The sequence below is a fragment of the Ixodes scapularis genome, unplaced genomic scaffold (assembly GCF_016920785.2).
Source record: "Ixodes scapularis isolate PalLabHiFi unplaced genomic scaffold, ASM1692078v2 PGA_scaffold1__304_contigs__length_218370807, whole genome shotgun sequence".
Classification (NCBI taxonomy): Eukaryota; Metazoa; Arthropoda; class Arachnida; order Ixodida; family Ixodidae; genus Ixodes; species Ixodes scapularis.
Window position 1 is genome coordinate 158,751,044 of NW_024609846.1, and position 14,761 is coordinate 158,765,804.

Sequence of the window (14,761 nt, forward strand, 5' to 3'; positions counted from 1 at the left end):
CGTGCATTACTGGATTAGGTCAATACCCGACCAAGGCTTGTTAAGCATCTCTTCCTGCGTTCGTGCGTGCCGGTGTTATGTTTTGGCTGCTCGTCGCCACCTTGACCCAAGGACGCCTTCCCGAACAAGGGGGCCCCTTGTTAGGGAATGCCACTTCATCTGTCGGCGTCTTATTCATTTCTGCGCTTAAACTTTCGTGATGGGCAAAATTAGCACTATATAATTTCGAAAGTAGTTAGTAATTTGAGTAGAAGTTACCTGAAAAAAGTAGTTAAATTAAACTACTAATTACCCAAATCAAGTTGTAATTGAAAGTTACCAAGTTACTCGAAAAAGTAGTTAAACTACAGTAGTTTGAGTAGAGTAGTTAAACTACGTCCAAGTCTGCTCTGCGGAGCAGACGACATCGGGCGAGAGGGGGAGGGCATTTTTTTTTCTCTTTTTACCCTCTCTGCTATGACCCTATTTAGCGCTCTCTGGGCGGCACCATTTTCTTCGACCGCAGCGCCCTCTCCACACATCCGGGAAGTTCAGCGGGTTCGGCGGGGTAAAACGAGAGAGAGAGGGCACGCGCCCGACTCCGCTAGCAGACGACAAACCAGGAGGTTGCCGTTCTCCATCTTTGGGCTGTATCGGCGGGCAGTACGGAACATTGAACTCTCACTCGTGGCCGCCGTTTTTAAGTGGTTCGCGTTCTTAGAATAGTTGTGGCTACTCCAAAATCAGCCTATAGCTTTCTGTTGTTCTATTTAGCTAAATGATCAACTAGCATATCCTTTTTCCGTTACTTAAATAGCAGTTGAGTCAGCCGGCAGTACTACCCTCAACTACTGCGTGTATTGCGGCAGGAGAGGACGTATTATTTATTATTTCAGACTTCCACTCATGGTCGCTAAAGGCCTACACCAATACGAACTTTGTATAGTAAAAAAGGTACAGCAACCGGATTTACTTTTCGCCAAAGAGACCAACCAATCTGACACAGTTTTCCCTATTTTTTTTTTTATTTGCACGCAGGTAACAGCGCAATTGGACCCTGTGAGTCTTTTTATCTAGCATAATATTACACGACAACTGGCATACCAAAATCTGCGCATCTGCGCTTGAAAGTTCCAAAAATGACGCGATTTTAAACAGATTTTGCACGCGAGCCGGACGCTAGCTACAGCCCACTCGGCGGAGCGGACGACCTGCGGGGTGAGAGGGGGAGTGCATTTTTTTCTCTGTTACCCTCTCTGCTATGACCCTAATGGAACGGTCTATATGGTGTACAAATTCGGATTGTTAGCGCAAGGACGACTCTATGGCCGGCACCCGTTAAACCGTCTAGCAACTCCTTCCTTTTTTCAAAGACTACTTTTTATGTTTGAGGCGACGCTATGCAACCGCGTTCTTTCTTCCTCTTGCTGTTATACTTTTTTTTTTGCTTTTTTTCTTTTTTTGTTTACATGACGTTCGAGCCATTGCGTATTTAGGTTTGTCTCGTTTGGCTTAGTTTTTACTCTATTTCCTTCGCTTCGGCGCTTACTACCGCCAGTTCGTCAGCTACACTGTGCCGGATATTTTGAGGGCCGTCTGCAACTCTGTTGTTGTTTTCTTCAAATGTCGTCTGCGATAACCTCCTATTTTCGCCTTCGATTGAGTTTCTAATCCGAAATCTTCATATGTGCTTTTTGATATTCATTAACTATATTAAAAAGTGCAAGCTCATTATATGTTTCGATTCGAATTTTATTGCACGCCGACACGTCTGCAATATATGAGTCATCGTTTGTTGACCAACCGGCCGTTATCGGGCATACACCAGTGCATACTTGGAAATGACAGGCATGCTGTGCTGCCTACCACTGCAAAAACAAGTTTTTGCGGTGTGGTGGAAAATCGTTGTTCCGCTTCCCGAACACCGAACAAACGTGAGTAATTACGTTACTGCAGCATTTAAATTAAACTGGAAGAGCTATCCAAGTATGGCTTCAAAACGCCACTGATGCCTAAACAGACGATTATGACAACTCCACGGAGATCGCGAAGAACTTCACGGACGACAAACCAGAGGCCAGAATCACGAAACGATCTTACGCCAAAAATGTGCGTAAGACAAAACGTAAGAACAAATTCGTATTACGAAACGAAATGATCGTACTTTTTGCGCAGGTTACGATGGAATCCCACGACAGCTCCGAAGCTGTCTTACGCACTTTTTACGTTTAAATCAGCATAGCCGACAGCGTCGCTGACTTACGTGGTCGCGACGACCAACGGACGTTTATTTTTCTACGTGCTCTTTTCCCACGTCCCGACTTCAAGCAGCAAGAAAAAAAGTAAAAAGTACTTGAAACAGACCACAACGAACAGGAACGCTGGATCCAGAAACACCCGGGAAGAGCTACAACGGCCCCGACCAAGCAAGCTCGGCAAAATATAGGCCTAGCAGGGACTCCGACTCTGCGCAGCGTTGCCCCGACGGTCCTTGGCCAAGACCGTCTGCCCCAGATCGGCTGGCGTGCTGAATGAAATATGCCCGCGCGACCCTTGTGGACCCTTCCCGTATTATAGTTTGGTGGCTGCCCTCAATTTTAGATTAAGAGGTTAACCTCTTCCCCTTGTCATCTCCTTGTTTTCCGACGCACCGGCGACGAACGCTGTCGTCAAAAAGGGACTCTCATCGATTCTATTTCCTTGTTTTGTGTGATATAGAGCTCAAATAAACGCCGTATAGATTACTTTCGCGACACGGTATGCACGCTTTGTTATTAGTATGCCATTTTTTTTTCTGACACGACTGCACGTCACTGTCGAGCTATAACAGTTCGTGGGAGCAACGCAATGCCGGTCCAACCTTTCTTTGCCGAGTGTCACGTCAGTATCGAGTTGCAATCGTAAAAGATCGGTCCAGAAGCGCTTACCAATTCGCGGTCCAACAGTGCGAATCCAGCACTTCGATCAAATGCGCGCGTCCGCTTCGAGTGTGAACAGGTATTTACGTGGCTCTTGCTGACATTCTCGTAGTTCAAACGTATATTTTTTAACGTCCGCTCGCTCCTGCATCTCCGAAGGCGCCAAAAAACGCCGCGGCAGTTTGTTTCCGTCTACGTCGTTTTGCAAACGACTGACACGGGCCGTCTTTTACCAACGATGACAGTTGTGTTGACTTCGCAGCGATCGAGTTCGTAGCAGTCCACGGAGGCAGTTATGCATCCCTGCCTCGGCATTCGGGCGCGTTTAAATCGTGTTAGCGTCGACATATCACTGCACGGACAAGAACTCCAGACGAGCGCTTGCGGAGAAGCCGCCTGTGTTTGTTATTGAAAAAACACGAGAGAGAGAGAGAGAGAGAGAGAGAGAGAGAGGTCGGGGTGAAAGGGAGGGCCAATAGTGTATGCGCACTGGGCGCTTTTGTCACTGGCTCTAAGAATCCACGTGCTCCGAACTGCTCTGAAGCACGCCGAGCTCTCCGATTGGTTGTTCTTGCTGCCGAAGACGCCGTCGCCATAGCAACAGCACCGGTAAGTTTTAGTTTTTCCGTACGAGAACGTCGCTCTTCTCCTCTCACTTAAAGGGACAATGAAGACGAATTTATTCAACTTTTTTTATATGGTGTTTTTATGCTTCTTGGGAGCATAGCATGCCGCCCAATTTTTTGTAGACATTTGTGACGCGTATTTCTGTGCCTACAAAAGAAGTAAAGAAACCGAAACTGAAAAATCTCCATTCTCGTTTCTGGGCCTCCGAAAACGGAGGTGACGTAGGGAGTGACGTCAAGCGTGAATAGTCGAGACTCTGGTTACCGCGATGGGTTATAGCGGCGCGGTGGCGCGGTCTTTTCGTCAAATCTGTCAGCATGGACGCCAATGCACTCCTCGCGCAGTGCAGATAAAGTTCGCTTTTCACTCTCTCTCTTTCTCTCCCTCACTATGGCTTCAAACGGCGCCGGCAGATGACTCGTCGACCCGTGGGCACGGCAAAGACGGATCGTGCCGCCTCATGCTCCACACGCGTAGAGCTCCAGCGAGGTTGTCGCTCGTGCAGAAAGACCACGGTGTACCGGGGTGTCATGGCAACAAGATACTTTTTTTTCGCTCTCACACAGTTTCGCCGTTTGGCCGCCGGCGACACTGTCAGCCGCGGGCACGGTGGCCGCGGAATAATGCAGCCTTTCGGATGCCCGTCGAACGACCACTATCTCATTCCTCGCAACGCGCGTTCAGCCCCGCCGTGTCCTCGCCTAAAGAGTGTATCTTACACCGTGCCCAACACAAACAGAACGGGAGTACGTGTGTGGCGACCTCCGCCATCACCTGATGGAGACCGCCCAGCCGGTAGAGTCCCTGGAATACTGGCTAGTCTGCCGTCCGCGCTCCTCTCCCTATGGGGCGAGGTGTCGCGCCGATGATGACAGCGTAGAGGGCGCTGCGGAGAATCGGCGTGCTGTCAAACCGGTCGCGCCAGCCACGCCGGCCACGCTCCACGCGTAGTTTTGCAGGTAGAATGGCTGATATGGCTGGCGTTTTTGGTCACTTCGTAGATCTCAACGCATGATGTCGGGGAGAAAGCGACAGTCCCGCGACAGCACTTGCTTCGTGCCTGGCTGCAGGAGTGGATACCGCTCGTGCAAAGAAAAGTTTTCGCTGTTTAGAACTCCACAAGACTCCGCGAGGCTGCAAGAGTGGGCGTGCAAAATCAAGCGTGATGACAGAACCCTCGGCGAAGCCAGCGTCGTGTGTGAGAGACACTTTGAGCCCCAGTTCATCGAACGAACCTTCAAGAACGTCGTCCAAGGGCAAGTCATTGAGCTACCACGTAGTGTGCCGCAGCTGACGAAGGACGCTGTGCCGAGCGTGTTTCCGGACGCGCCCAAGTACTTCTCGAAGCCAGTGCCTAAAAAAAGAAAGGAACGTAACCTGTGTGATCAGGTGCCACTGCCACTTGTCAAGAGGCACTGCGTGGATGTAGAAACGCAACCTGATGCTGACCTGCCCATTAGTGATGCTTCTCGGGACACTGCTCTCATTCGCGAGTGCCTTGATCTGCTGCCTGCACCTCCGTGGACTAAGATCAACCTCGACGGCAACACAGATCAAATAACCTTTGCTCATTGCCATTTGAGTGAGGAAGGTGCTCTAGGTGTTTTGCACGTGAGCCGTCGCATTGTGCTTGATTTTTCTGCGCCACAGGGCTCAACTCCAAAAGCAACAGTCTATCTTCGTGGAAAGGAAATCAAAAATCAAAGTATAAGCAGCGCAAATGACGTCAAAGTCTTGTTGCACGAGATCGGAAGCATGAAGCTGTGCCCTGGCTATGGTCTGAAACCTATGACAAAAACTTTTGTTTGTTTCAATGGGTGCTACTTTTCAGCAAAATGCTCTCTGATTTCTGAATCGCCCTGCTTGGCGTGCAAGTATATGCGTAAACTGAGCCAAAATGCAGCCTCCAGGAAGAAAAGAATCATCAAAGCAAAAAAATCAGCTTCGAAGAGCCGTGCTTTACGGGTACTGAAGAGGAAATTGGCAAAAGCACAGAGTGCTGTTGAGAGCATGAAAAACGAGAACGAGCAGCTGTCGAAAACAGACTTTCAACAAAGGATGAGTGCTCTGCCTTCGAAACAGCAGCTTGCTGTTACAGCTTGCTTTGAAGCTGCCAGACGTAAGTCGGCAAAGGGCATGCAGTACACGAACGAGTGGCTTCTTGAATGCATATTAATGCGCATGAAGAGTCCGAGACTCTATGAACACAATAGACGACACAAGATACTTGCCCTGCCTGGACGGACGTGCCTGCAAAAGCGGATTCTTGGTTTCAAAGGCGGCTTCGGTTTTAACCAAAAAATATTTGAAGCCCTTTCTGAGAAGACGAAATGTATGGACAAGTTTGCATGCCATGGAGGCATTGTGTTTGATGAGATGAAGATTTCAGAGCACTTGGATGTCAAGTCAACTGGTGAGAACCTGTTCTTAAGTTGTGGCTCTTCACTGCTATAGTGTTTGTCTCTGCTGTGTACTTTATATGCACATTTGTTTTGCATTTCTAGGCGACTTAGAGGGATTCGTTGACCTCGCACAGTTTACTCCAGAATCACAGAAGGGGCAAGTTTGCGATCATGGGATGGTTGTTCTGTTCCAACCTTTCCAAGGTAAGCGATTCCATTCTGCTATTGCATTTATTGTGCTGCATTGCAGGCGTGAAACAAAACTTTTATTTATTGTTTTTTGGCTTCTTTCCTTAGGTCAGTGGACACAGGTCCTTGGTGTGTTTGCTTCACGTGGAAATGTTAAAGCTGACACCTTGGCCAAAATCATTGTCGAGGCAACAATCCTATGTGAAAAAGCCGGTCTTTTTGTAGACTTTGTCACCTGCGATGGAGCGAGCTGGAACAGGTCAATGTGGAGGATCTTTGGCATACGAGGTAATTCTAGGGATCAAATGCACTATTTTCTGCCTTCACCAGTCACTACAGTGCAGCTAAAGTTGGTTTCTATTAATTTAGGTACAGCGAAAGGAACAAGGTGCAAGACCCCACACCCTGTGAGACAAGCGCACCATCTGCACTTCCTGTCCGATTTTCCCCACTTGCTAAAAAATGTGAGGAACGCCTTCATAGCAAAGGGCTTCAACACTCCAGAGGGTCGCGCACATATTCGCCCTATCCAAGAAGCTTGGAAAATTGACAGCAAGACTGTTTCTTTGAAAGTAATGCCTTCCATTACTCGGGTTCATGTGAGCCCCAACTCTTTCGAAAAAATGAGGGTTGCGCCAGCTTTTCAGTTATTTGGTGACGAAGTCGTCAAAGGACTTTTTCTTTACCGCGCGAAGCTGGAAGCTGCATGTGGCTCAATAGAACCAACAGAAAGTTTTGTCAAGAGGATAAACAAAGTTATCAGGGTAATGTCCTCGCGATTCCCAAAGGCAGCCTTGTACGCTGGCTCGCCAAACTACCAGTTTCTTAAAAAGTTCCTGGAGTACCTGAGAAAGTGGGAAAGCCACGCAAAATCTACTGTGGGTGGCTTTCTGAGTTCTAGCACAGCAGAAGGGCTACATGTGACAATTGAAAGCACGCTACATCTGCTTGACTACATCAACACAATCGGGTTTAAATATATAATGACAGCGAATTTGAGCCAGGACAGGCTTGAGAACCTGTTCGGCGTCGTTCGACAGTCATCTGGTGCAAACGATCACCCTACTGCTGCCCAGTTCTTAATCACAGTCAATGCACTCGCATTTTACAATCTAGCCAGGCCACCCAAGTCAGGCAACTGCTCTCCAGAACTGATCAACTCTCTCATTTCAAACGTTGGATCAGAGCTGCACAAGGAGCGAGCGATAGACATTTTGGACGGGCTGATCGACAAAGGAAAGCTTAATGACGCAGAAGAAGCACTCAGCTCTTGCACGCCGTCAGACCACAGTGCTTACGTAACAGAAAAAAGCAATGACTTGCTTATTTACTACATTGCTGGATATGTAGTCAGAAAGACAGTGAACAAGACTTCATGTGAGGTTTGTGTATCCTTCCTGCAAACTGACCAGTACACCGCCATGGAAGAGGATCAGGCTTCGTCATTTACAGCCCACTTCGACAATGGAGGTTTGATGTACCCATCTGGCCCCCTTAGGAACCTTATAACTCTCCTTGAAGATAGTTTCACAACTTATTTCAGCTTACACAAGCTCCACTCCAGGAGCATTAAGGACTTCTTTTCCTTCTTGGTGAAAGTAGAGTTTCCCACATTAGGTTGTCTAGCACATGAACACACCATAACAACAGGTGTAATAAAGTATTATGTACTTCTGCGTTTTCGATTTTACACGAAGGCGCTCAACAATGACAGGATGGCGAAACAGGAGCGTATGAAGCTACTGAAAGAAAGGAGGCTGAAGTAAGATGAAAGCGTGTATTATAAGTAGGGTTCTGCGTTTTCGGAGTTTATTCATTTTTTTTTTCCTCGAAAGTGGGAGTGTTTTTGTTTTATTTTTCGGGGCTTAATTTTCTTTTACCGATTTGGTGTTTTTTGTGTAAATTGGTTAAGTCATAACCAATTTACACAAAAAACACCGAATCTACAAAAAAAAATAAAAAAATAACCCCCCCTCCCAAAAAAAAAAAAAGATATTTTGAGATAAAAAAAAAAAAATTAACTCCGAAAAGGCAAAACCCTAATTATAAGCAAGAGTTTTGTTTGTTGTTGTTGTTTTTTTTCCTGAAGCTACAAATCAGCTGCTTTAATGGTGACTCTGTGTTCGTTGTGGTATGTAGTCTGGAAAAAAGAACAGCCACTGTGTGTCTGTAATAAACCGTTAGAAACTATGGTGTGTTTTTACTGGGATATTTTTACGAGAACCTGTTATGTTGCACAGATAACAGTAATGCCAGTGCTGTTAAGTGCACTGTACAACTATAATTGATCTCATCATAATGGCAAAAAGTTTTCCACTAGAGCGGCGGCAACGCATGCCACTTTTACTCAGTCAAATGCAAACGCGCGCAAAACTTAAAACTCGCTGCTCCTCAGCTGCGCCCGTCGAACCCGTCGGTAGCACGCCGACTGCTTGCAGCGCCACCGCATCTTTCATCCCGGAAAAGACGCGCCGCGGCCGGCGGACGGCAGACTAGCCAGCCGGTAACTAGCGGCCCGCATGCCGAAGTGCCCATAGTTGCTCATTGGCCGTTTCGCGTCCAGCGTAGCAAAGAAAGAAACTACAAAACAATTATGCTGCTTTATCTACGGTTTCCTTATCATTTCCGGTCCGATTTATACTTTTCACGGTTATTCAAGCGGAAATTAGAACAGTATTTCTAAAAATCGCGAACCAAAACGTGACCGAGGGCACGTCTCTCGTTTCGGCCAGTCGCTGACGCGTCTCTTGTGACGTCGCGCTTCTTGGCCCCGCATCGGTCACGTGAGCTCCGCTTCTCCTGGCTTCTCCCGCAACTCTCGGGGCGCCCACCGTCGATCTCGGTACGATTATTACCGCGACTGTTTAATTGATTTGCGCGGCACAGAAGCGCCGGTTTCGGCTGAAATTTGGGCAACGTGGCCTGAGACGTGCCTGTAACCTAGTTCAATCGCCAAAAAGATGTCCGAAATTGCCTTCTAAGATCGCGTTCGTGAATACCAATTTCTCCTCTTCTTACGATGTTCTTAACTTACGAACTTTTTAGCTAAGTTGTCGCAAACTGAGAAGCTCTTCGTGAATCTGGCCTCAGATGCACAACTGAACACCCAGTCCTATGTAGCCGTATGGGCAGCCAGTCAGATCTGTCATCATGCTTGCTAAGTCCAACTGCAATAAGATACATGAAACACTTAAAACACATTTTGTTGAACAAAAAAAATATTCGCATGCAAAAATGATACTACCTTGCGACTTAGCTCGTCACCTCCTCGGTAACATCAGCCGTGCCTTCGGAAAACACATTTCACCGATATATTGCACTAGACAAATGTTCAGCTGGAGGCGGACTTGAGACCGCTGATCGACACTCAAAACAAAGGCACGGTGTGCAAAGCTTGCCTGGACACGTCCGAGTCAAAAGCTTCCTTTTGACTCGGATGTTTCGCCTGTTATTCACAAGAAAAGAAAAATTTGGTTCGAACGTTACATTGTAAAGCCCAATGCAGGATGCAGGTGTCCCAGTTTACCTTGATGTCTTTCCACAGCGTAGAGTTTGATGTTCTTGATAATGACAGTTTGTGTTTTTTTGGCAAGCAAAGTATATATGCACTGAAACTCTAGGTTTCCGCTTTTTTTTTAATGCCCTGAATTTTCAACACCTCATTAAGAGATGGCCAGGGACAAGCGGACACTCCATGACCGAAAACTCGACCAGTCAGAGAAAAAGTGGCGGTTACGGGTTATCGATCGTTCATCGGTTCTCACTTTCATACCAATAGTCGTGGAGGCCCGCAGAGGGGAGGGCATAGAGAGCGAGAGAAGCGGTGGCCGTCGGTCTCACAAAACACACCACTTTTATGCGTACTCTCTCTCTCTCTGTCAACATTCCTAGATGGTCTAACACCCCCCCCCCCCCCCCCCCTTTTATGTTGACAGTTGACTGTAAAGTGAGGAGTGTACTCGACCTCCATGCCCAGACAAACTTGCACCACGTATACTCCGTTTCACCTTATGTTGTACCCCACAGAAGGCAAGAAGCGTGAGCTCATAGCGTTGGGAGCTGCTCTTAACGCACGAGAGCTTGTGCCGCCGAGATGTGCCCTAGAGCATGATGGAGCTCGCGCTTGTAGCCTTACCTGCGGTACATCATAAGGTGAAACAAAGGCCGTGTTCCAAAATTTACTCGATCTTACTCCAGGGTAAGGGTTTCGTACCCTTGGCGTTCTAAAACCTACCGGCGTCCAGCGTTTTTCAATCTGTGCTGTCACGTGATACGATCTGCCAGAGTAACTCGAATCCATTTTGGTAAGATTTGAAACAGCCCCAGTCTCGTTTTTTTTTCTTCTTAAATTATGTTAAAGTAAAGGGTGAGCGACAGGGTTATCACAGATGACTTTTTGCCAAAGTCAAGTGGAAGAGAAGTACTGTTTCGCGATATTTTCTTACATTATTTATGATCAACATGCCACACCTGCTTTCGCAAGTTTATATTTTTTTTCTTGAGCAACGTGACCTAGTGGTTTCATTCAGTAGCAATAATCCTAGTCATTACAATACACTGTTGCTGCGTTACACGTGATCATGATGAAGTGACCTAGTGCCCCTCTGTAGCAAATCGCAGCACACAACGTTGGGAAACTTATTTTTTCGGACAGTCTAAAATAGGTTAGACGCATCAGGGTTTATACTGTACACTCAAAGACCATATTCTAACGGGCTGACTGCTACTATTTTAATTACCTTTTTCTCCTAAGCACTTTTCCGCTGCGGTGCTCTAAGTCGCACTTGTTAACATAGTCAAACCTGAGACACACAAGGAGGAAGGCGGCACGTAAAAAGGACACGCACATATACACACACCGTCTCTGCCCTTCTGTGGACGTTACGAGCGGGGTGCAGCAAAGATCTGTGGGCAAAACCACGAGAAATAGGTTGTGCGAATAGTGGTTCAAAGCTCATAGTGCTGCGTAATTCCTAACCTTCACAGTACGAAGGAAACACACGAGATACCAGTTCTGTTTGCCGTGTTGAAGCTATGAATTACGCTGCGCTATTCGGTGCTAACTTCACAAGTACTCGCACCTCACGACGAAGTCTTCGAACGAGATGGTTGCTGCATGCCGGCAGCATTTTCAAATCATGATAGCGGTGATGAAACCGACCTGCCTGTCCCACAATGTCCCGCTCTCGCTGATCCCGCCGAGGCTGTGCTAGAGTGACATTGTAACACCGGTAAGCACCACTTTGAAACGTTGCATCGACTATCCCGCGACTCAGTTCCGGCCATCTTGAAATCGCTTCAAGCAACAAACACAACCAACGCCTCCTAGCAACGCATAGTTGCTTCAGACTACCGCTAGAGCTCAAGTGGGCGCTGGAAGTGTCAGCGTGCCACGCCCGCCACGCTATCAAGGCGAACGTAGCGGCGTAGCCAGCGTAGCTTCCCCAGGGACAGGAAACCAAACAAATTAGTTGTTAGTTGTTTATAGTGGACGAGTTTAGCCTGCCAGAACATGGCGACATTGTAACCCACTGTAGATAAGCAATTTAGCCAGTGCAGTACGTTTGCTAGCCTGGGGTCTTTAACGTATACGTGCACCACACAGTAGTGATACACGACCGCACGCCGGTACGATGCTCATCCCGCTCGAAACGGGCAGGGGTGGGGATTGAACCAAGGATCCCTGGGTTCTGCAGCGCGAGCTTTCGCTCCACGTGCTCCGAGCTGGTGTGCGCTAGCCCACTCGGTCTCAGATCCCCCCCACTCCCCGGGGGCACACCATGCCCTGACCTGGGAGGCACTCACTTGATCGAATGACGTATTAGCGAACGCCCACGTTTCATCGAATGAGACTTTAGCGAATAGTCGGACGCCGCGAAGCGGCGTTTTCGGGTGGGCCAAGTAAGTTCATATTTTTGTAATGAGTTGCCGCAGACTGTCGCCGCGAAGCGGCGTAAAGCGCAGCGCGACGGATGGGTTAACGCGCGCCCCCGTTATTCGCTAAAACGATCATTCGCTCAAATGTCGCCGTTCGCTAAAATGTCATTCGCTCTTGTGATATGGACCCCCCTGACCTAGTGCCACTAAATAAGCTACGCTTCAGAGTAACGACACTTGGCCATATTGTGGCTTAAAATCACGGTTGCCAGTTATCTGAAGCTTTATCTGAAATCACAGGAAATGCTTTTCCGCCCTCCACAAATGTTTAAACCGTTCGCGACAGAGCAAAGCAATATTACATTACCTTCCTAACACCGAATCTAATGCTGAGGAAGTCGCACTTTTGAATCATGACGATCGGCCGTTGCGTTTGTTCTGCATACGAGCCAAAATGGCGGCGCCCACAACAATGTCGGGGAACGGAGTGCCGATACTCTAAGCGCAGCTTATTTAGTGGCTCTACCCTGACCGTTCCCCGACTGCGCCAGCAAGGGAAAAGAAGAGGACGGAAACACAAACCTTCAAACAAAGCTGTCAAAGCTACTTGCTCGAGCAAGTGGCTGAGACGTGCAACAAACGTAGCAACACTCTACTTGCGCGAGCAAATAGAGTGTTGCTACGGCGCCTCCTTTGCACAAGAGCGCGTGCAAATAAGACGCAAGACGAAGCCACGTGGCCACATATATTTCTTGCAACAGTGCTATACTCCGTTTCATACTTAGCGTGCAACACTGTCAAAGCTACTGGCGCGAGCGCGTGGCTTCATCTATGTTAAGCAAAATAGCTGTCAACATAAGAAAGATATAACAACAATGTCAGCATGCAGAGCATGTTATGGTCTTAACTGGACAAGAGGCTAAACCTATGAGCATGCCACTGCAAATATTTCATGTTGATCTATATAGCACACAAACTGCCTCTGCTTGCCAAACGTTTACCCCTGCATCCTTATTTTCAGAACGAGGCTGGTGTGCTGCAGTAATCAAATGACAGATGAAGAAATAAACTTCAACATATCGACTGACCTCACTGAAGTGAGCGCCGCTATCCTTCAGCATCCCGCTCCACTCCCGGCTGTTCGATGAAACCATGGCCTGCCTCGTGGCTCCTGCAGAAAGTGTTCGTCTCCCGGCCATCCTTGTCCTTTCCCGCAGAACCTCGGCACGTCCACCGCGGGCTGCTTTGCCTCGGGAGGGTGACCGTCAATCCAGCAGTCATGACGAACAGACGCTTAATCGCCGCAAAAAGAACGAATCGACTGAATCTCGACAGCCACGTCTGGTTTCAACAGGAAAATGCCGAAGGTCTTTCCACAAGAAACCCCAGTTGCCCCAGTCACGGAACCCCCAGATATCAAAGCACGTGGTACACCCAGGTTTGGGCTAAGTACACAGGCAATCGGAATCTCGCGAAAGAAATACATACGTAAAAAAATCAACAAGACACCAAGAAGGGAAGATCAGAATTCTGGGTCTACCTAACGCTGGGCGTTGCGTAGACCGGGTCGACGCAGACACTGCCCTGCGACAAACGAGCAGCGTAGAAAGGTCCCGGATGTACGCGGCGGCGCTGTGGTCGTATACCGGCTCAAGAATCCGACCGGTTCCGAGCGGTTCCGAAGGCCTTCGGCGCGGGCCCTGTTGGCGATTTGGCCTTTTGGCGGTGCGTCAGCGCGAAGTGGCTCCCGTTCTGAACTGATCTTTACCCCGTGTTTGCTGTCGTTTGTGGCCAATGAAATGTTATGCCGAATTAGTGTTTAGTCGCGCTGCAAATGCAATACGAGCTGCCCTGGCCGCCCGCTTCATACAGCCTATCCAGCAATTGCTTTAGTGGCGCCCTCTCGAGCCGTCGACACGGAGTGCGGCAGCCGTGTGCGCTCGATGAGCTCACTACTCCTCCTCTAGTTCAAGGCCACTCAAGGCAGGACCTACGACGTCATGAAGGAGGTTATTTTTTGCTTGTTTTTGTAATTCTAATTTGCCTATAACTTTTAAAATAAAGCGAAATTTGAGAAAAGAAAAGTTGGATTAAGTTACTACGTTCAGTACGCTCAGGTTCAGTGCAAATTAAAAACCAGTCAAAAAGTCATTGCAGGGCCCCTTTAAGGTGAGGTTCTGAATCTCGACGCATGGCAACGCTGAATGAAGGTCTATTACCGTCTTCATAATTTCAGCGCGGCTACCGTACGAGCCACAACAACAACACCACTTTCAAGCTTCATAACACCGGCACAAATAGAAGCCAAGTCTTGCATCTCGCCAAGTGTTATATCGGAGACGTTGAACGCCAGCCCACTGTGCTCTCCGACCCGGTCCTGCCGCCGAATAGGCTCATTCAACAGCACAAAAGCATTCGTGTGCGCGTTGATCAAGTGACCGAACGCATGTCAAACCCCAGCCGTGGTCGATCCGACGAGCATCGCGGCCATGTTCTTTTGAGTTTATCTCGCCAAGGGCACGGTTGTCCAGTTAAAACAATGTAAATGGTCCCGTGCATTTTTGTTCTTACGTCATTTTGTCGTCACAACACGAACTCGAAAAATGACTGTTAGCGACAAACAGAGGCTTTCTAGTTTCACGAACGTTCCCATGGCAAATAGCGTTGAATCGTCACGCGCAATGAAGCCAATCGGATAGCGAGTTACCTATGTAGGGGCGTGTAAAAACGTGCAAGCCGTTTTCTTTTTTTTTTTTTTTTTTTCGAGTT

The 14,761-nt window shown here is 48.0% G+C and overlaps 1 protein-coding gene and 1 long non-coding RNA gene across 5 annotated transcripts in view; one reads left to right on the forward strand and one right to left on the reverse strand.

The window, feature by feature from the left end:
• LOC120848601 overlaps positions 1-13,155 on the reverse strand; it is a 396,114-nt gene extending 382,959 nt beyond the window's left edge. The window contains exon 1 of the long non-coding RNA XR_005717737.3: positions 13,081-13,155. This is a non-coding gene — a long non-coding RNA (uncharacterized LOC120848601). The remainder of the gene's footprint in view (positions 1-13,080) is intronic.
• Positions 4,331-8,443, forward strand: LOC115310148 (DNA transposase THAP9). Of its 4 annotated transcripts, XM_040220589.3 has the most exons (4): positions 4,331-5,937; positions 6,029-6,130; positions 6,224-6,403; positions 6,485-8,443. In XM_040220589.3, the coding sequence occupies exons 1-4, from the start codon at positions 4,536-4,538 to the stop codon at positions 7,879-7,881; spliced, it is 3,081 nt and encodes a 1,026-aa protein (XP_040076523.1). In that variant the 5' UTR covers positions 4,331-4,535; the 3' UTR covers positions 7,882-8,443. The 4 variants fall into 4 exon arrangements, with proteins under 4 accessions (XP_040076523.1, XP_040360524.1, XP_040076522.1 ...); XM_040504590.2 differs by having other exon boundaries at positions 6,029-6,403; XM_040220588.3 differs by having other exon boundaries at positions 6,224-8,443.
• Positions 13,156-14,761: the final 1,606 nt, after the last annotated feature.